Here is a 20,409-nt window from a genome sequence, read left to right as displayed (position 1 = left end):
GCAAACACATCAACCTGGCTTTGAGTATCTCCTCGGTATCTTTTTATAAAGTTCCTGCTGCTTGCGAGAAGAACTGTATTTGCAGCTGTGTTTTTGAAAAAGGTGCGGTTTGACACAGGCAACAGTTGTTATTAAAAAAGGGCATTCAGAGAAGAAAGAGGAAGATAGAAGAGGTCAAGGGTCATAGGGATGATGCCCCCCCCCCCCTGTGGGCCTGATAGTTGTCTGTGAGGTTAGCTTCCTATCCTTCCCCACACCCGTGTACCCCTAGAGAGAGGAGTCAGAGGAACACATATTTACCATTAGGGAACAGCTGGGGGGCTGCCTGGGACTGGACACTCCTCTCCCCTGCATGCACACGCACACCCACGCCCACACACACACATTGCAAAAACACCACTTTAGTCCCGCGTTACACTTGAACCTTGCAGCATCGTTCTTTGTCGTAAATCATCTGAGCTTCACAGCACGTGGATAAAAAAAGGAGCATAATGAGAAGGAATTATGTCTTCTGAGGTGGCTCATTATACAAACGTTGAAAATGACATTTGGCATCTCGGAGATTCCTATCGGCAACAGCAGCGTGACAAAACTACGATTGAAGGTGACATCTCAAGGCAAAAGTGTTATCGCACGGCATGCATGTCATGCAAATAAATGCTTCACACACTTTGGGGGGGAAAGTGCATTGTAGTTTGGTCTGTAAGTTTGCTGGGAAGCCAGAGTATTGTGAGCGTGGTCGACAGAGCGAGGAAGGGTTAGTGCTGCAAGCTGAAAGACGAGACCACTTGTGTTTTATGTTTCATTGTGGTGTCAGAAGTTTTTTTGTGTTATGCTGTGAATTTCTCAACAATATTAGGTTTACAAACACGTGCTTTTTATTTGATAGGCTTTGAGGTGGATATTTTGTGGCCACTTGCAATTAGATGTGAACATGGAATAAAATAGTTAGATGAGAGATGCATGTGGCCTGTGCCCACATTTTCACTGAGTGGCCCCTCCATAATAAATAAATAAATAAAGGTAGGGAAAAGTATTTACTTTTTTTCCTCTAGAACAGCGAGTGTTTCTTCTTTAATTTCATGTTACCGAAGCAATCACATCGTTAGAAGGTAAGGATCAGTTTTTTTTTTTTATTTAAGATTTTCGGGGGTGCGACAACTCATGTTTTTTATGGTCAAATGCATTTTGGAAGTTAATCAGTGTTTTTTTGAAGATTTTTTAGGGTTTCTAGAATAATCTCCCAAACGACCCCAATTTTCCTTATGCATTTCAGTAGACATCAATTATATGTGGATTTTTGCTTTTTGTAGGCTTGCAAGCACTTGGTGTTTTTCTGAATACATCTGGTTAGGTAGTGCATTTGAAAATGACTTAATGACTACTATTGGCCCGCAGGTCATAATTGCCCAGCCATCAATTACATCAAGCCCATGGAATGATGATGAAAATAAACGGAGAAAAATACGACTACACAAATTGCTAGCGATTCAAATTCCCACCAAACGTGCGACGTCCGGTGTATCACCAGATCATGACCGTACTCCATCAGCTGGTCGTGGGCCACATTTGTATGTCGACGTGACCTCCAAATGACATTCAATTTCAAACGTCCGGATCAGGTTCAACAATGTGTTTGAATGTTTTGTTGTTGTTTTTTTAAATGCTGTAACATTTTCATGCATACTTTCATGGGACCAGTAATAAAGTGAATGTTAATGTTTGTATAAATAAATATGAAACTAATTCATTCAAAAGCAGCATTCAAACAAATTTTTTGGGGCAAAATCAGGTAATGTCAGATTGTCTGTCTTTTTATGTCGGCCCATTACAAGGAAACAACTTTGTTTCTCTAGCGGCTTGCTCAGTGGGCTGGGATTCAAGTGGCTGTGGAAAAGCAATTGCCCTATCATAATTCTCTGACTTGGATCGGAACAAATCTTCGCTTTTGCGGTCAGACTTGAATGTAATGGAGTATGTGACAGGGAAGTGCGCATGTGTGGTTTGGAGCGCGCTTAGCTTTGTGACTTTATTGCCTACATTTATGTGTTGCCAGATGAAGAGAAAGAAATCAACACTACACACTATGCACATCCACTTAACTTGCACTCCACCCCCCTTCCGCCACCATTTCAACATGCAACATCCAGAAACAAGTATCAGCAGCCAGGGGGAAAGGGCACACAGCCTGCAGTATGCCAGCATGAACATAAGACCACCTGAAATGAAAGCTAAATGTGTTTACGTTATGGGCAATATGCGTGCGTCTGCATGCTCGATATGCGCTGTATATTTGTGAGGGTATTTGGATAACTTTGTGTGTGTGTGTGTGCGTGTGTGCGTGTGTGTGTGTCAACTCTTTAGATGACTGAACTCCTGAGCATGTCTGCATCTGCCTGCTATTTGTGAATGTTTATGATTTGCCAACAGCGTGAACATTTCCACATGATGGCCACTCCTTTCTGACATCTGAACCAGCATGGTACACAGACAGTTTATGCAAAAATAAACCTGGCTTTGACGGTTTAAATCAAACATTTGATTGTGGAGTTCAAACTGAGCAAATACTGTATTTCTTAAAGTGCTGTGTGTGTGTGTGTGTGTGTGTGTGTGTGTGTGTGTGTGTGTGTGTGTGTGTGTGTGTGTGTGTGTGTGTGTGTGTGCGTGCGTGCGAGTCTGCGTGTGTAGGCAAGAAAAGCGCATGTCTTCCACACCCAGCTGACTTTAAAAGGCCAAACAAACGACGACTCCGGTTGAGACACAATGGGATCAAGAACACTACCAAGCTGAGCAGGATTTGGTGTATTAACACCACACAAAAAAAACTGTGCCAGAAAGACATCTAAATGACAACGATGGACGACATGCATCTGAATTCTGCAAATGCTCACCGAATGACTGATGAAATCAAATATTTGAAATTGGATGCGATAGGCATTTGTTCCAATTTGGTCCGATTTTCTTATTTGAAGTAAAAAAATATCTGTAAAACATACATATTACAGGTAAGAAATTCTGTTATGTAAGAAAAGAAAATAACTGGTGAAATACTAATACTAAACACGATGTTGAATGTGATGTTGATGTTAAGTTTCATCCTTATTCAATAGTTATTCGGAAGTATGAAAACGGGTTACCGAAACCACACACACTGTGCAGGATATGCGACATATTACGCAACCGGTAAACTGGCCGATAACTTCTAAAGACAGGCAGATAACTTCTAAAGACAGTAGACATGACCTGAAGGCCAATGTCTGCCACAGAACCCACAGTCAGCATTTCATGAAATAAAATGCAAACACCCAACCTTGCCTGACGTGAGCTAAGGTGCACACTCATGACAACATGGGCAGGATCAACCTAGCTTGATTCCGTACAACCATTTGCATTGAATGCTTGCTTTTTTGGAATTCCATCGTATTTAAACAGGAGTCAATTTATTCCTTGAAACTAAACGTTATGTTATTGTTGTTATGCTCAAAATATCTATTAAAAAAAGGCTTGCTCTTTGGCTGGGATCTGATGCTAACATTGGTTTTTGCTAACTTAAAATTAGCAGCAAATGAAAGAACCATTTTTTTAACTTAGTGTGTGAAAAGAATATCATTTAAATGCAAAACTCACTTATCGAGATGTTTTTCTTGTTTTTAGCTAAAAAAAAAAATAGGAACAATTTTAGAAACAAATCAAATTTACATTTTTTAAAGTGTGACTATGGGGATGAATTGAGTGTGAAATTCAAATGATCATCATTGCCCAAGGTTATAGCAAACTGAAATTGGTCAAATTTACCATAATTTTAAGAAATGTATTCATAAAAAATAAATAAAAAAATACTATATATGCTAAAGGTATGCGGTTACTACACAGTAGAAACACGGTCATCACTTAGTAGCTCATCGGGGGTTCATCTGGCAGCGTGTTTTTGTTACCTGAGGTTTCATTAACTAATAGCGTGTGGAGGAAATGTGGAGTCTGACTCTGACGGGTAATCTGATCTTTAACAAACTGCTTTCTTCCTATTTGCTCACATGTGCTTTTCTTTGGAAATGGCCTGGCTAAACTGTACAATTTGGTTGTGGTCAACATTGCGGCATCCCGTTGGCCTCTCAATAATGGAAGCTTGGTTGACCAGAGCTTGACGTAAATGTGGCCTCTCTGGGATTTGCGGTACTAAGGAGGATCAGTCGCTCGCCAAACCGAGCTCCCAACTTAAACACTTTCCAAAATCAATCAATCAATCAATCAATCAATCATCACAACAACCTTTTCTGGAATAGTGGCATCAAACTTTGGCAATGTACTCAAACTTCTGTTCGACCCAACATAAACACAGGCCATAAGAATCGTAAGTAAGTGTTTCGATTGCATTCACAAGCCTCCTATGCTTTAACTTATTATCATAAAATTGAATGCCTGTACAAACAGTAAAAACCACACGAAGGCCTGTGCTTTGACTGCTCTGCACCTGAAGGTTCCATCTGATCTAAAACTGCCCTTTGGAGGGGTTCAATATGCTCTGGGAGCTGAACGATTTTTACTCAACGTAAGTCAACTGAGGCAAACACTGATAAATGCCAGTGGAAGGTTAGGTCAGGTGTATGAGTTAATCCCCAACGGGCAGCAGCGGAGGAATTGACCCGGGAACTAAGAGCGGGTGTGTGTCTGTCTGCATGGCTGCAGAAATTGAGAGGTACTGCTCGAGCTGACCAGCAAAGAGGAGGAAGAGGAGGAAGAGGAAGAAAAGCCAAAGCAGATGCAGGAAGTGAGAGGTTATTGGAGCAGCAGCAAAGGGAAATGCACAGCCGGTGGTAGCCTTTTACCCTTGCATGTCACACATCAGGAGAAAAGGCTCACAGCTATTACGGCCTGTATTTCAAGTCATCACAATACACTCAAATCGAACAAAAAATTAATTTACTTGAGGGCATTTGATACAAACTAATTTGGGATTGTAATCTATTTTCTTCCTGTTGTTTATTTTTTGGGGTAAAAAGGTGTTAAGACTTACCAACACAAGTCTTCCCATCTGTGTGCAGGACAAACTTCATGTGGCACGAACACTTGGGGCCATGGTCTGTTTCCTCACAGATGTGCTGGCAACCGCCATTCCCATAGTTGCACGTCACTAGCAAAGAGCACACAATACATTTGAAAATGATCTGTGTGCGGTCTGGTAATGTTTCATGACCTCCTTGTGGCACGGCTGTCATGTATGTGGTGTGAGGGCAACGCCGCAGATGCGTTGTACATTTTTAATGACACGCTGCAAAGACTTCCAGTCTTTTACGGTACAGTTCCCATAGCAGACTGATTGAGTTGGTCAGGATGCTCTCCCACTGTGCCGCTGTAGAAGTTGCTCAAGAGTAAGCATCTTCTCAGCCATCTACGACAGCAATAATGAGGCCAAAACATTTGATGTTTTGGTGGACGGTTGGGTGACATACCACTACATTGATAGTATTAATTACAACAAGAATTTCACTTTTAACAAGTTCTGTAAGTGTGACGTGGAATAACCTCACAAGGTGGAATTACATCACAAGAATAACTTGCGATCATAACAGCGGTTAATTTTGCCCCATTTCCTGAACACGGCAAATCAGCGAGGTTTCCCTTGAGATGTATGAGAGGCGGACGTTTGTTGTTCTACGTGTGTGTACACATTGACGATTTTTTTCAAGTCCACATTTCTGAAGGAAGCCTCGGCTTTGGCACTTTTAACACACCTGTGATGACAGAGTGAAAAAGAGCACCAAGCAGCTCAGGCTTCCACCGCCATCCTGTCTCCACTCGACCATCCCAGCCCCTTTTGCCCTTTTCCTGGGCTGTCACAGAAAAACTATAGAATAACACTTCTCCAATCCTTGTCCAAACACAGACAAATCCCCCATCAACCATGGCCCCGGTTCTGACAGGATGATCGTGGTTGCACAGCAACAGGAAGTGCGCGCTGTCCGTCAGAGCGGTCCCCTTGGTGTAACCTCCACACTTGCCCAGGTTGTGTAAATGAGCATTCCCGATTTGACAAACATGCTTTTCTTGATGAGGATCATTTAGTAGATTAGTTCCTAGCTGCTAATGTAATATAAATGTCTTCTTTGAATCGGTCCTGGAGGTATGTGTGGAATGAAAGCAATTATCCATCATCGGCAGGTTTCCAACCCCTTTCACCTTCTCCTGAGGAGCCTATAAATCCTTCCCCTGTTTCATGCATGTGCATGTGTGTGTGTGTGTGTGTGTGTGTGTGTGTGTGTGTGTGTGCGTGTGAGTTCTGCCTTACATTTGCAGTCCTTCATATTACGCGTGAGCTGGAATCCAGGTCGACATTCGCAGGAGATGCCACCCTTCTGTGTTTCCCTGCAGATGTGTGCGCAGCCATGATTCTTGTCCATGCAGGTGGGTCCCTCCTTTGTTCCTTCTGGTCGCACTGGGAAGTAAAAGCGGAGAGCTTTTTAACTCCTCCACAGATTTCAACAAGGTCGGTTTCAAATGTTAAGGGTTGGTGAGCGGGGTAAAAAAAAAAAAAAAAAAAATGTTCACATAGCCGTCACAAGCGCTAAAATCACATCTATGCCTACTGTTGGTGACTGACGTGTAGAGCAGGCCTTTGCTCAGCTCCAAACACTTGTTAGAACACGCTTGTTTGTTTCAGGCTATTAAAAGGAGGCTGCCTACAGAAAGAAAATAAAAGCTGATTCTGTACACCATGAAGGAAAGAAAGGAGAAAGAAAAAAAACTGTGCAGAGAACAAATCGTCATGTACAGAAGTTCTCTCAAGATCTTTGGCTGGAGAAGACCGATATTAGATGTATTTGTTGCAAAACCTCAGTGCCACCACTGACAAAGTGACAAACCCCAGCTCCCCTGCTCATTAAAAACCAAACAAATCTCGTCTCCTTTTCTTTCTCTTGTGGTGCACAAGGGAGACGGTGAGCACCAAGACATCTCTATTAATGTCTCATTAAATACGCTGCCGCTCCGAAGGGCATTTGGAGGGCTGACTTCCATAATAAACCAACATTTTCCTATAATTTTAATCATTTCCACATGTGCATTATAACCTTTTAAAGCTTGTATAACCTTGTGTGTTGTTACCCCTGAAACTTGCGTGTGCTTGTCGTACACTTTCCGACTGAGGGGCTACAACGGTAGAACGATCTCAGCATGCCGGAAACAGGCCTAATTGCATATTTATAGACTCTAGCTACCAGAACCTGCGTTAACTCTGGTCTCCTGGTTTATGCAACCTGACTCGATAAGACACTGAATATTTGAGTCAGAAGCGCTTCCGTTTGATACGACACACATTTTCATGCAGTTTCATTGACGGGGATTCCAAAAATATCCGACACGTACCAGCCCGCTTTTCAAAACCTTTTCATTTAGGTACCGGATGCAGTAATGCAATATGATAGTTTGCTTGTGTGATGTGGAGCTAGTTATGCCGCTGTCCATTGACCAGTTGTCAGAGTTCTCACTTCCATGTCGACAATGAAGCCAAACTCATTTTCAACCCTGGAGTTTTATGGCTCGGACCCGCCAACTTTAGTTCATGTTTTAATGATAAAAATATTTTCACATTCCCTCCAACATTGATAATAGTTTTGTATTTATATTGTATTTCATCTGTAATGTTAAAATAGAATGTAGTTGGATTTGTTTGATTTATTGATTGGAATGCAAGAATATATTGAAACAAAAACGAAAACAAAAAATATCATCTACTGTGACTTATGACAAAGGAAGGTATTTAATTACAAGTTTGTATTGTTTGTTCCAGTATGAATTCAAAATTTAGCACTGTACCACGTCACCGTTATCGCCTATGCCTAATAGGCATAGGAACTAATAAAACAAGAATAATAATAATAATAATAATAATAATAATAATAACAAAATCATCCATTTCTGTGTCAACAACATTGACATAATTCATGTTATTACCGTAATTTCCGGACTATAAGCCGCTACTTGTTGCTCAAGTTTTGAACCCTACACTCGTAAACTCGGCTGTGGATCGCTGTTGTGCGGCACTGTTTTGCTGGGCGGAGGGATAAATGACACGGTCATTGGGGAGAAGAGTGGTGTGTGATCGCATGCCCATCCACCAGGCAAATAGTGCTGTATAATTAACGCAAAGAAGAGACAGAACGAGATCAAGACGGACATTACTGAAGAAAGGAGGCTTTTATACACAAACCCTCATTATGGGGGACATATGAAATTCATATGATGCTGCTGCTTTTAAGTTAAAGGCAGTCGATTTGGCTCTTACCAAAGGAACTACAGCTGCTCATGCACTGTAGAGGTTTCTTCCGGTCACTAGGGGGCACTGGGCTATTGTTGACGACATCTTGTTGCGTCACCCTTTTCTTTCTTTATTTCCCAGTCACGTCTACTGTGGAGCGATATGTGCAGCTCGCTAGTTTAATGTAACTTGGCGCTTTGTGCATGAATATAATGAGCATGAACAGACCGTCATCATGGAAAATGCTAGAAGAAATGCGCGGACACTGAGGAGGAAGACTTTGATGGTTTCAGTGCACAGAAGGAAGATGAAGACGGCTCTCAGTGACTTTTACTGGTATATTTTTTTAACCAGCCTTGTTAGTGCTGTGCTACCGTGTTGCTACTTTGTTACTGCCGCGTCTCAGTGACTTTTACCCGTATGTTTTTTTTATCCAGCCCTATTAGTGCTGTGTTACTTCCATGCTGCTGCATTACTGCCGTGTCACAGACAGTGCTTGGAAACAAATGTTAAGGTATCTTATTAAAACTTTAAAAAGACTTTCTGTGGACCGTCTTTCTTTGTAAAAAACTTGCATGCACATGTGGTTTTAGTACGGTGCGGCTTATTTATGAAAAAACAAAATTTCCCCCTCATTTTTACTCATGCAGCTTATAATCAGGTGCGCCTTATCGTCCAGAAATTACGGTAGTTGCTTTTAAATTTGTCCAGCCTATTAAATACGGCAGAGAAATGTGGTGTAAATATTACCAACATGCTTATACGCTAACTTATGTGAATCATGTTGGAGGAAAGAAGGGTGAGAAATTCAGTGGTCTCTTTCTTCATCTATGCCTCTTCTAAAGACCCAGAGAGAAAAAAAACGAGCGCAAAATCCATGAACCCAACGTAGGGTTCAATTTCTATCCAAGTAACCCCACCGGACTGAAAATTACTTACTGAAGCTCTATTATGCATCCCAAAACTCACACCAACTCATCATCATTTTTATACAGTCTCGCTACCCGAATGCTACAGACCCATCCATCAATAACATGCCGGTCCGGGGCCAGAACCGAGGCCTTCATCTCTCTGAGGACCAATAAAAGTCACAGTGTTGACACAATGGACCTTTTCTCTGGGCCAAGCACAGCTATCATCCACAGTGTGCCGTTCTCTCGAACTGGCTCGGGCTTTTTTATCATTACTAAATGATGGGAAGCAGAAAGAAAAACAACCCTTAATATGAATACGGATGGGAAAGTGAAAGGGAAAAATAACTCAAGATATGAACCGCATTCCATTAAAGCAACATGTTAGCCCATACACAATGGGAAACTCATAAAGCTCAGACCTTTTAACAAACAGACAAAGGCACGATTTACAAGTCCGACATGTTAAGATTGAACGGAAACAAGCAGCGGGGAAGCAAGTGCGTGACATTTCATGTAAATAAATGAGAACGCTGCAATTAGGCGTGAAAACAAGTGGGAGCTTTCCCTCAGGAACTTCTTTCTCCCCAGGACAGGTCATGACCTCTGAACCTGAAGCGCTACTCAAAGCTAATAAATTCCTTTCATGTAGATTATGGCGTGGCCCCTCCATCTCCTTGGAAATGTTGGAAATGTTCTGATCCTGATGAATGGTACTCTCAGATCAAACTAGCATAGCACATCTTTGTATGTACATCTCAGCCAATCAATATGTTATTTGTAAAACAAAAACCGTGAGACTCCGTGGTGCTGTTCTTGCTCGGATTCAACCCAAATTTTTAGTCATATATTTATATATTTCTCTCTCTCATATTGCTTGGTATATAAGCTCACTCAGAAGCCGAATCAACAGATCTTGGAACAAAAGATCCAAAGACGGCAAACGTTTTTGAAGTTGGCGCTGCAAGCTCTGCTCAAACCTGAGAACCACATAGTTGAGAGACTGAAACAATGGCTCTGAAGTAGCGCAAGGCATGCCAAGAGTTTATAGTCTGCTCTGAGTACTCGCAGCAGTGAAAAGAGGGTTCATGGTCCACACTGAGCTGCTGTCAGACGTCTCTGAGGAGAGATGCTCCATGGATTGGGGAACATTGAGCAGCTAGTGGGAGCTGCTTGGTTAGGAACTGAAAAGAAGGGGCCTAAGTATGAAACCACCACACTATTAAAAGCAACATTCCTTCCTTTTAGATAATGGGCCCTTAAAAGTTTTAATAGAAGGATAAAAATGTCAGCACATTGAGAGAAGAATGGGAAAGGAGCTGAACAGGGTTCGGTCGGGCCGAACTGCACGACAGATGGTCACATTGAGTGACGAGGCAACTAGTGGGATATGAAAAGAGAGGAGCCATCTATGTGCTACTGTGCAATTTGAACTCGGTTGGGTGAAGCGGGTTGACTCTTTTTCTGATTGAAACAACAAATACTTTGCGATATGATGGTGGACACATGCCAACAAAGTACTGAAAGTACAGATTTTATTTTAAAATTGTGCCTCATTAAGTAAATTACTCAAATGTCAGACACCAAGTCATGAAAGATTTGCTAGTAGCAGCAAAAGTTAATGGCTTTAAGGTAATTTACACTCAACTGTCTTGAATATTGTGACAGCCAGCAATTGCAAACTCATTTTTTGTATTGTGTGTAATGCAAAGGTCTGCATTAAGGTTTATCTGCATAATATATGCATTTTGCATCTTCGTGCTTTTGTCCATCTGTGTCACAGACTGTAGCGCAGCACCTGCTGGGGATGAAGCGTCTCTTGTCTTCACTCATATTCTATCGGGGTCACCTTGCCAAGCAGTCCCAAAGGACTCTCCTCTACAATTGTGTATCCTTTCACAAAGGAAAGTGTGCCATCTGCAGAGGTACAGTATGTTACTGTACAGGCAGATTCTTTCTGAAATCAAAAAGGGCCAGACAGCTGAATATGTCTCAGAAGAGGTCCGTCTGGCCCGCTGGTTATAGCCATGACAGCCAAGTGTTAGTGGAAAAACCCCACTGGCACAGAAGTAGTCCACCGCAGTGTGCTGGGCTGGCCAGCCTCAGGATTCAGCCTTCAAGAAAGCCACAAGCAAAAGGGATGCCCGTCTAAACTGAGGTCCAGCAAACGGAGTGGCAAGGCAAGACGGCATTTGCTAAAACCCAAGCCACCGACGTATATTTATTCAATGGGGGGGTCGGCGAGAGCCTGTGAAAGTGGACAAAGAGGAAGGATGATGGTGAGATAACGAAGTATGGACACAGTGAGAGGGCGATAAGAATAGAGGGGGAGGGTGGGGGCAAGACTGGTGACAGAAACGTGTCCTTTTGTTTGCTCCACTTCTCCGGAACAGGAAAAGAGCCTGGTTATACGGCTGGGCTGCAGAGCAATGGAGCAGAGATTTCTGCACTTGTAAAAACAGCTTTGTGGCAAACATGCAGGCAGGCAGGCAGGCATACCAAGAGCCAACAGAACACATGCGTCAGGTCGTCCCCCACCCAGTGGGACACCCTCACGCTACTGGCAGAGCAGGATTTTGAATCATGGGAAGAACGAAAACTGGCCATTATATGGCACATTACTTCATCGTTCCTTCAAAGAATGAATGAATGAATAAATAAATAAATAAAATTTAAAAAAAGAAAAAAAGGTGTCAATCACTCAGACCCTTTCACATAGACCCTGTAAAGCAAAACTGATGCAATTACATTATTTATTATGGAATCACATTTATTGGAAAATTCCTCGCATTGTTACAATTGTGGCTGGCCGGCACAAAAACACACACACACACATCTCGAAGTAGACGCAACCCAGCCTGCGGTTAAATGTCATAAAAACATGTCTGAATCTGTCTCAGGAAGGAATAAAATAAAGGCTACAGAGTTGTGCGTGTTAAAAATTAAATGTGGTGAAATAATTAATAAGAGGTGCGGCAACAAGGGCCAACAGCACACTGAAGAGATAATGAAAGTTGTGAAACTCAAAAATACATGTGTGACATCCCTCCTGGCTAGTATTAGTTCTAAAGTGCATGTTCGCCACGGAGAGCCCCCCTCTCCTGCATCTTACTCATAAGTGACTTCATCACCGGCAACATTAAGCTCAGAAGGCCAGCCAGAGTAGCGGCTACCTGGGGCGAAAAAAAAACACCAAACACTGACACTAACCTTAGAGTGCTGCCACAGCTGAAATATTTCAGAAAATAATGGATAAGTGTGGCTTTAAGCTGCTAACCGATAATAGTAATAATTTATACGGTATTGATATTAAACCGAGGCATCACAACCTCCAATGTAAAGCTTCATCCCGTATACCTCTGCTATGTCTGACGCAATACCTCAAAATCTGCTGCCATCGCTCGGGTCACAACCAACACATAGCAGCCATAATATTTGTGACTAGTGTGCTGCCTGAGACATCACCCACAACAGTGGCTTCCTTCCCTCCATGTTGGTCCCTTTCAACATTGCCAAATCGGATACAACAAAACCTATGAGATGAGACACAATGGGGAGACTACACTTGTTCAGCCAAGACCCACAAAACATTTTGATGCAGCAGAACTGACAAACATGCATGTTCATTTCAAACCAGTTTCGCTCCAGCACCGACGGTTGACGATAATGGTCCAGGAATTCAAAGACATCAAAATGTCATAATTTTCCTCTTCCACCACAAATACTTTGTCATGTAATCATTGGCTGGTAAGAATTTTCACACTACTTTCTGTTATTTCTCGTCTTAACACGAAATGCTGGCCATACTTGCAGTCATATCGATGCGTAGCGATGACAAGATGTGTAGCCCATAGGAGTTGAAAAAAAAATATGATAGTGGTAAATATTGCATCTCTCCTTCAATCGCAACATCTCAAGCGGCTCCACTGTATGATTCCACTTTCAAACAATTTCCATTTTGTGAAATAAGCAGCAGGGGGAAAGGAGTGTGAATATATTAGCTGCTTCATGTGACTTTTGTAACAATCCATCAACGCACACGTCAAGTAATTAATTGCCCTACTTTGCGTTCATAAATGTGCAAAACAGAAAATATGGATGTGTGGGTTTCCAGAGTCTGAAATTCTTCAATTCCAGTGCACTGGATCCTGTCACACACACACACACGCACAGACACACACACACGCACAGACACACACACACACACACACACACACACACACACCATCATCATCATCGGCGGTCACTCGAGACGAGTATGACAGTCTTCTTCTCAGGGTTGTCTACTTGTGGGTCCGCAGGTGGGCGTAGAGCCCGATCCGGGATCCACATATTTTTGTGCAGTATGGGCAGGAGAAAGTGGTGATGGATTGTGGGTGTGCTGGAGCCAGTTTTTGTCTTTCCTTACGGAGTTGTCGTTTGGTTTCTGCGACACGGCGGAGTTCCTTTTCGTGATGTGCTGCACCTTCTTGCACCGCTGCCCTCCAGAGGTTCTTGTTCAAGGCGATGCGCTCCCAGTCCTGAGATGTTATTTGGAATTTCTTGAGATTGGTCTTGAGGTTGTCCTTGAAACGTTTCTTTTGCCCACCCGGGGCTCGCGGACCTCTCTCCAGCTGGGAGTATAACATCTGTTTGGGGAGGCGGGTGTCAGCCATGCGGATGAGATGTCCTGTCCATCGGAGTTGGTGCTGCATTATTAAAGTGGTGATGCTCGGTATCCTGGCTTCCTCCAAAATGCTGATGTTTGTGCGTCTGTCCTCCCATTTAATCCTGAGTATTTTCCTCAAGGTTCTCTGGTGGTGTTGCTCAAGAGCTCTTAGGTGCCTGCTGTAGGTTGTCCATGATTCTGCCCCATAAAGTAAGGTGGGGAGAACCACAGCTTTGTAAACCAGGAGCTTGGTGTCAACCCGGAGGTCTCTGTCTTCAAAGACTCTTTTCCGGAGTCTGGGATACGCTCGACTGGCATAGCTCAGGCGATGGTTGACCTCAGAGTCAATGTCCGCCTTGGAGGAGAGAAGGCTGCCGAGGTAGGGGAAGTGGTGGACATATTCAAGTGCAGTGTTGTCCACATTTATGATGGGCAAAGTAGATGGCTGGTTGGGTGGGGGTTGATGTAGCACCTGGGTCTTCTTGGTGTGCACGGTCAGACCCAGGGCTCTGTATGCCTTAGCAAAGGAGTTCAGGATGCCCTGGAGGTCTTCTGCAGAGTGTGCTACAATGGCATTATCATCTGCATACTGGAGCTCCATGACCGTGGTGGTTCTGATCTTGGTTTTGGCTTTGAACCTGTTAAGGTTGAAGAGCCTGCCATCAGTTCTGTACCAAATTGGGATTCCGTGTGGTAGTTCTTTGTCAATGAGATGGAGTATGGTGGCAATGAAGATAGAGAACAGGGTGGGTGCAATGATGCATCCCTGTTTGACCCCTGTCTCTACAGTGAAAGGCTCAGTCAAAGAGCTGTTGTTGAGCACTGTGGCTGTCATTCCGTCATGTAATAATCGCAGTATTCTGACGTATTTATCTGGGCAACCAGTCGGTAGTCGGTAGGCTCGCACTGAAAACCACTTTTTTTTTTTTTTTTTTTTTACACACACGTCTCTAAATGTCACACTGTTCCACTGAAAATAATTTTATTTTTCACACACACACACACACACACACACACACACACACACACACACACACACACACACACACACACACACACACACACACACACACACACACACACACACACACACAATGTCCGTGTGTTGTAGGGCTCCTGTTATCCTCCTTTTAAAAGTAAACATTAAATCAAATCCAAAGCACTGGACCCTTTCTTGACCTAAATGTCATTCCTATCAACCACCAAGCACCTTGGCTGGCCTTTCCAACATTTTATCTCTTCATGAGGAGAAATGGTCAGAGAGAATAAATGAACTGTTACATTTTGGCTAGCTAGACGATGGAACCTTCATTTGGCTGGAGTTATTTCTGTTAAGGGGGTTGCGGGGTGTGCTATTGTGTGTGCGTGTGTGTGTGTATGTGAGTGTGTGTTTGTGTGCGAGGGGGACAAATCTAATCAGAGACAGACCTGCAGCAACTTAGTCATTAACTGAGAGGCTAGCAAGACCCCTGCTGCCTAATTGGCACAGGTTCAATGCTAACAAGTGTTTGCTAACCGATTACAACCAGAGTGCCAGACACCACTGTGTACAGCTCGCCAAAATTTACTCACAATACTATATCTATTCCTGAAAGAAATTAAACGGTAGCGTCTTTTTAAAGGTAACAATCAAACCTATGAGAAAACTGCACCCTCGGGGTTAGGGAGAAATCCCGTAGAATGGAAGGAGTTGCATTTAAACCTACTTGGCCAGGCGAAAAGATCACTTCATTTTCTCAAGGATTTATGTTCCTGAGCTTCTCGCAAAGAAAAGTCCAGCGTAAATCTATTCTTTGGGTCCAATACACAGACAGAGACACAATCATGCCTTTCAATTTCCTCCAGATTCACAATGATGTGATGATACTTGGGAAAAAAAAAATATTAGCAACACAGGTCACATCTCAATTGTGAGGGTTGCTCGTTGCTGTCAAGTGTTCAAGCGTCAAGGATCCTACTTCTTTAAACGGAAAGAATGATGGATGGTGCTGCCATTTGTGTTATAGGAGATGGATCAAACAAGCGCCATACTTTGCTACTGGTGACCAAAGTTCATATTCAGCTTACACAAGTAAAAAAAAAACAAAAAAAAACCACTTGGTTCATTAGTTCTTTATAAGCCCAGCATTTCCAAAAAGTCTTACTGTAAACAAAAAGGTAAAGCTCACACGGTCCTGAGGAAGTAATAACTTAAGGCCAAGCCATAATATAGTGTAACTCTAACCAGGTGCTTTTTGAGGATAAACCGAAGCAGAGCTCAATTTGAGCGTTCACACATCATATAACATAATGATTTCCAAAGGCTTTTTTAATAAATGTACTCGTTACCTGCACGTCATGTCTCCAAGTGAGCTTTCACATCTAAAAGTCACCCTTTGAACTGTTCCCGGTAGTTAATAAGCTCCACTCGTATTTCACTTATTAAGTGTTCACTTTGGATGAGTTAGAAAATGAGAAGGTGTTGAATAATAAGCAGGCAAGTCATCTTTCAAAACAATGAAACAATGACAGAAAGAGCTGCTATCTTGAGTGAAAGGGAGACTTTTATTACATTTACATTATCCCCACTATCGCCTGATCTGAATTTCATCTGGAAGCAATGAAGTTAATATAAAAATGAAACTTCAACGGGAATAGCGAGCCGTTTGTCAAACCGACCCGATGCTCACGCTCTCCTTCTGGCATATTGGTGCTTTGAAACACACAATCCAGATTTTTACTCCACTCAAATAACACTGCCTTTATGAAATGTAAACAGCGACAGTTCACCGGGCCAGCCTGATCCCATAAAGCCCAGACTTCCAAGATGCACGGTTCGCAATCCGGGCTAGTTTGGAACATCAGAGCCCATTGACTGGCACTTCAATGCTGGGTCAAACTGGGCTGGAATCTACTGAATAATTACGCCTTGCATGTTTTGTGCTTGAGATGACCGATGGATGCTTATTGATGGGCCAAGCCCCAGAATTCAGAACCATGACGGAAAATTTCCAATATTAATTAAAAAACTTCAGAACCATAAAGCAAAATTGCTAATAATACTAATTAAAAAAAAAAAAAAAGGTTTGCTGTGTGTTTTCTTCATGCAAACCAACTCACAACTTTCCTTCCTCCTGCTGCTCATTAATCAAATCTTCCATCACAAATGATCGACGAGTACTGCACAGAATTCTTTTGTTTTTATGTTGTTATTTTGTGGTTAACTTGTAAAAGTTAGAAATGGTAATAAAATGACTTTCATTGAATTTTGTCCAAGACATTTGTGGACTCAATTTTGATGTTGTTGCGCTAACATTCTTTTGTGTTTTGTGTATGCGTGCAGATATAATGTTGATTGTTTTGTGTAGACTTGTTTTTAATTGTGGGAACGTCTTTGTCCTTGTTCTTTGTTGTGGTATGTTGATGTTAGTAATAATAATAATTAAAAAAGAATGTGAACATAATTTGCCGCAAGATGTTGTCAAAAGTATTGTAAACATCCTCGCAAGGCCTACACAAATAGTGACTCCCTTTCTATTTCAGTAAATATAAACATGCACTTCTTAAGTGCTACCTTTAATTGTTTTGCCTATTCATAGCATCTTGGCCCAACTACCAACAGCCGATGGCACCAAATGCTGTCAAACATTGAATGGGTTCAATGTGAAGTCTCAGAGGGGGAAAAAAAAATATTTATACCACTCTTCTTTTGTTTTCCCTTTCAGAAAGAAAATGTACGTTGCTTACCCATCAGTACATTGTATAGCAGAAAATAATTGTGGTCATAAAATTGTAAAAATGGCTTTAAGATGTGGCCTAATGTATATGCTAGAATAAATAATCAATCAAATCTTCCAAATAAAATTTTTGTGGCAAATCCTTTTCCTTCCCGGAGTCCATGTGTGCTTTTTTGCGCATATGTTACCTTTTGGCCTTTGGATGCAAGTATGCTGGTTGTCACTCAGGAGGAATCCTTCTCTGCAACGACATTCATAGCTTCCCATCATGTTGACGCAGATCTGCTGGCATCCACCGTTTCCCTCTGAACACTCGTCTACATCTACATAGAGAGACACGTACAAGAAAGCATTAATATAATAAGGTTCGAACAAAAGTGACGTCGAGTGCTGCGTAACTGCCAAAGTCTGGAAAACTACATGTAGCACAATCATAATAAGCAAGTCTTTGAACAGAGAGCGGTCTAACACAGAACAGATGAATATTTTTTAAGAGCCTCCAGTCACTTTGCGAAGCCTTAGACAGACCTTATGCTTTGAGTTAAATCCTAATATTAGTCTAAGTACAAGCCGTAATATAATGTTCAGCAAACACAATGTCTCTGCATGCGGTAAACACAAAGTACCTCTGAGGTTAAATTGAATGTCATAAGTAGCAGGTCATAACATTTTCCACACCAAACAAAAAATGACTTTTATAGACTTTGCCTTGTGCACTAAGGTTTGAATCTCAGATGAGCCAAAGCATTCATTTTACTGCAGAAAAAAAATCTCAGGACAACCACAACAATAATGTCACACAATGTATGAGAGTTGAAATTCAATATCATCTGTGACTAACAATAAATCCCAGTCCCTAATTTAATAATTGATTTATTGAAACTGTATAGAGTGACATATTCAACTAAATGTTACAGGAGGTGATCTGGACAATTGGAATGGACACAATTCAAGACAGCCAGTCGGCGGACTTAAACAATGGAATGCTTGAGACAAACTCAAGTGGCAAGTGACCAAGTTCAAAACAGAAAATATAGCTGGTCTTTACTCATCTCATTTCTGTTTGAGAGAAATTCTATGTCTATTAATATACAATGTTAAGCACAGCAGATAGGAATGTCAAAAGGGCTTGTCTTAATCTGTCGACAGGGGCCATGACTTCACTAATAGGTATACGAAATGGCAGCCTGCCTACTGCAGCATGCCTAACCCATAAAATAGCACATGCGGCACAAACCCCTGGCAAGTGAGAAACCCGATCCACCTGGGCTAGAGTACCTGCTGATGACGAGTGTCTGTCAGCTCCACGGCGGAGGAATGCATGCAGTTTGAAGGGAGGAAGCAGGAGTGGAGGAGGGAGGGTGACCGGGTGGGAGGGTGGGCGGGGTGGGGGCTGACTTGACGGCCGGCGCGGTTGCAGGACGGTGACAAGCAACCGAGTTAATGCACCTCAAGGCCTTTTCAAAGGTATCTCCTGAGGCCCCGCTCTCCCGCAGGACAAGAACACAATTGAGACTTCCACTGATAATAAATCACACACTCCTCGCTCCTCACCCCCAAATATGTCTCTCAATATCACAAATCTTTTTTTTCTCACTCTCTCTCGCTTGCTTTTCTTGGTCCGAAGAAGTGTGCGTGAGTGCACTGTGGCTTTGGAGGTAACACTCCATTTTCTCTCTCTCCCCCCGGAGAGCTGGGCTCTATCACTACCGACCACACTGGAACCTTATCCTTATCCACCGCTCGTTGCATCAATAATCTGCTGTGTATACAAGGCTGTTTTTTTAATAAACCGTCATGCGAAACTAAATTACTGTCTATTTGTCCAGTCTGAGAAGGCCTCGGGGTTAAGTTTCCTTTCTGGGGAATTCTCAGCCCGGCAGAGTTACAAATTAAAATGGACTCGGCCTTCTCTTTTCTTCCCCACAGAAATGCACAGACAGTCGCAAGTGCGGCGCGGCACCTTACGAGAGAGACGGCAAGCTCTCAAGTAAGTCAGTGGGCAGGTTGCACTTAAGTCTGCTGTCCGATTCATCATCCATTTGAGCAACAAACCATTGCCAACGAGCTAGGTTTTCCTTGAATTATGTCAAGTAATGTACATACCTTGTTGTTGACTTTATGAAAATGGCAAGAAAAAAAACGAGAATCCACTTGACAGCAAAAGTTGTTTTAATGCGTGCACAAACCCAAAAAAGTCCCTTACTGTGAGATATGCAAACAGCTTCAGAAGGCCTGCGGGAATTCTCTTTCCATACTCTCAGTGCATCAATGAAGGTTTCATTTCCTGATTCCTTCATCCCTCCAAATGAGGCGTCGCATGTCAGTAGATTTCTGCCGTTTAAAATAGCTCCCATAATTGCCTATGTTGTGTGCTGGGCAAGGCTGGCGTCCAAAGCAAATATTTCCAAGCGGAAAGGGTTTCTGGCACGGCTCGGAGAAGTGCACACGTTAGTTGGTCTTTAAGCATTTTTTTTTTCAAATTCTCTTGAGGACAGACAAAAATGTCTTAATCAAGTTTAAAGGGCTGGCTTAATTCTGAGAATTGAGACACGTCCACGGGACGAAAGGGAAAAGGATGGTTCAAACAGAGCCAGATTAAGAGATTGGTTGTGTTTGCGGAGGCCATGTCCGCCGCTTTCTCAGATAGCCTTGACTGTATATATAACATTTGGCCTTGCGCGGAGATTTAGAGCCATGTAAACATGGTGGTTGCCTTCCTGAAAATCCTGACTCTGTCGCTGGCTTTTATTTTGCGGAGATTGACCGATGTCGCTGACAGTTACGACTGACTAATTGTACAGTAGGAGTGAAGAAACAACTGCCGTCTGTCATCGGGGCTGTCGACCCGCTGCTTGGCTTGTGTGCGGCGCAGACAGG

At 42.5% G+C, this 20,409-nt stretch overlaps 1 protein-coding gene across 4 annotated transcripts in view; it reads right to left on the bottom strand.

Moving 5' to 3' along the window:
* Positions 1–20,409, bottom strand: part of scube3 (signal peptide, CUB domain, EGF-like 3) — a 62,014-nt gene that overhangs the window by 19,492 nt on the left and 22,113 nt on the right. For 2 of the 4 annotated variants that reach the window (XM_085915253.1, XM_085915245.1), the window contains exons 4-7: positions 17,718–17,852; positions 6,287–6,433; positions 5,016–5,131; positions 301–373 (exon numbers count right to left, since the gene is read on the bottom strand). In XM_085915253.1, coding sequence (XP_085771379.1) covers positions 301–373; positions 5,016–5,131; positions 6,287–6,433; positions 17,718–17,852 — 471 coding nt within the window. Of the gene's footprint in view, positions 1–300; positions 374–5,014; positions 5,132–6,286; positions 6,434–17,717; positions 17,853–20,409 lie in introns of all 4 variants that reach the window. The other 2 variants (XM_085915260.1, XM_085915269.1) reach the window with 2 other exon arrangements.

This window comes from Syngnathus leptorhynchus, chromosome 1 (genome assembly GCF_054491065.1).
Source record: "Syngnathus leptorhynchus isolate UIUO chromosome 1, UIUO_Slep, whole genome shotgun sequence".
Taxonomy (NCBI): domain Eukaryota; kingdom Metazoa; phylum Chordata; class Actinopteri; order Syngnathiformes; family Syngnathidae; genus Syngnathus; species Syngnathus leptorhynchus.
The sequence above is the reverse complement of the archived record's forward strand: the minus strand, read 5'-3'. Positions and strand labels throughout refer to the sequence as shown.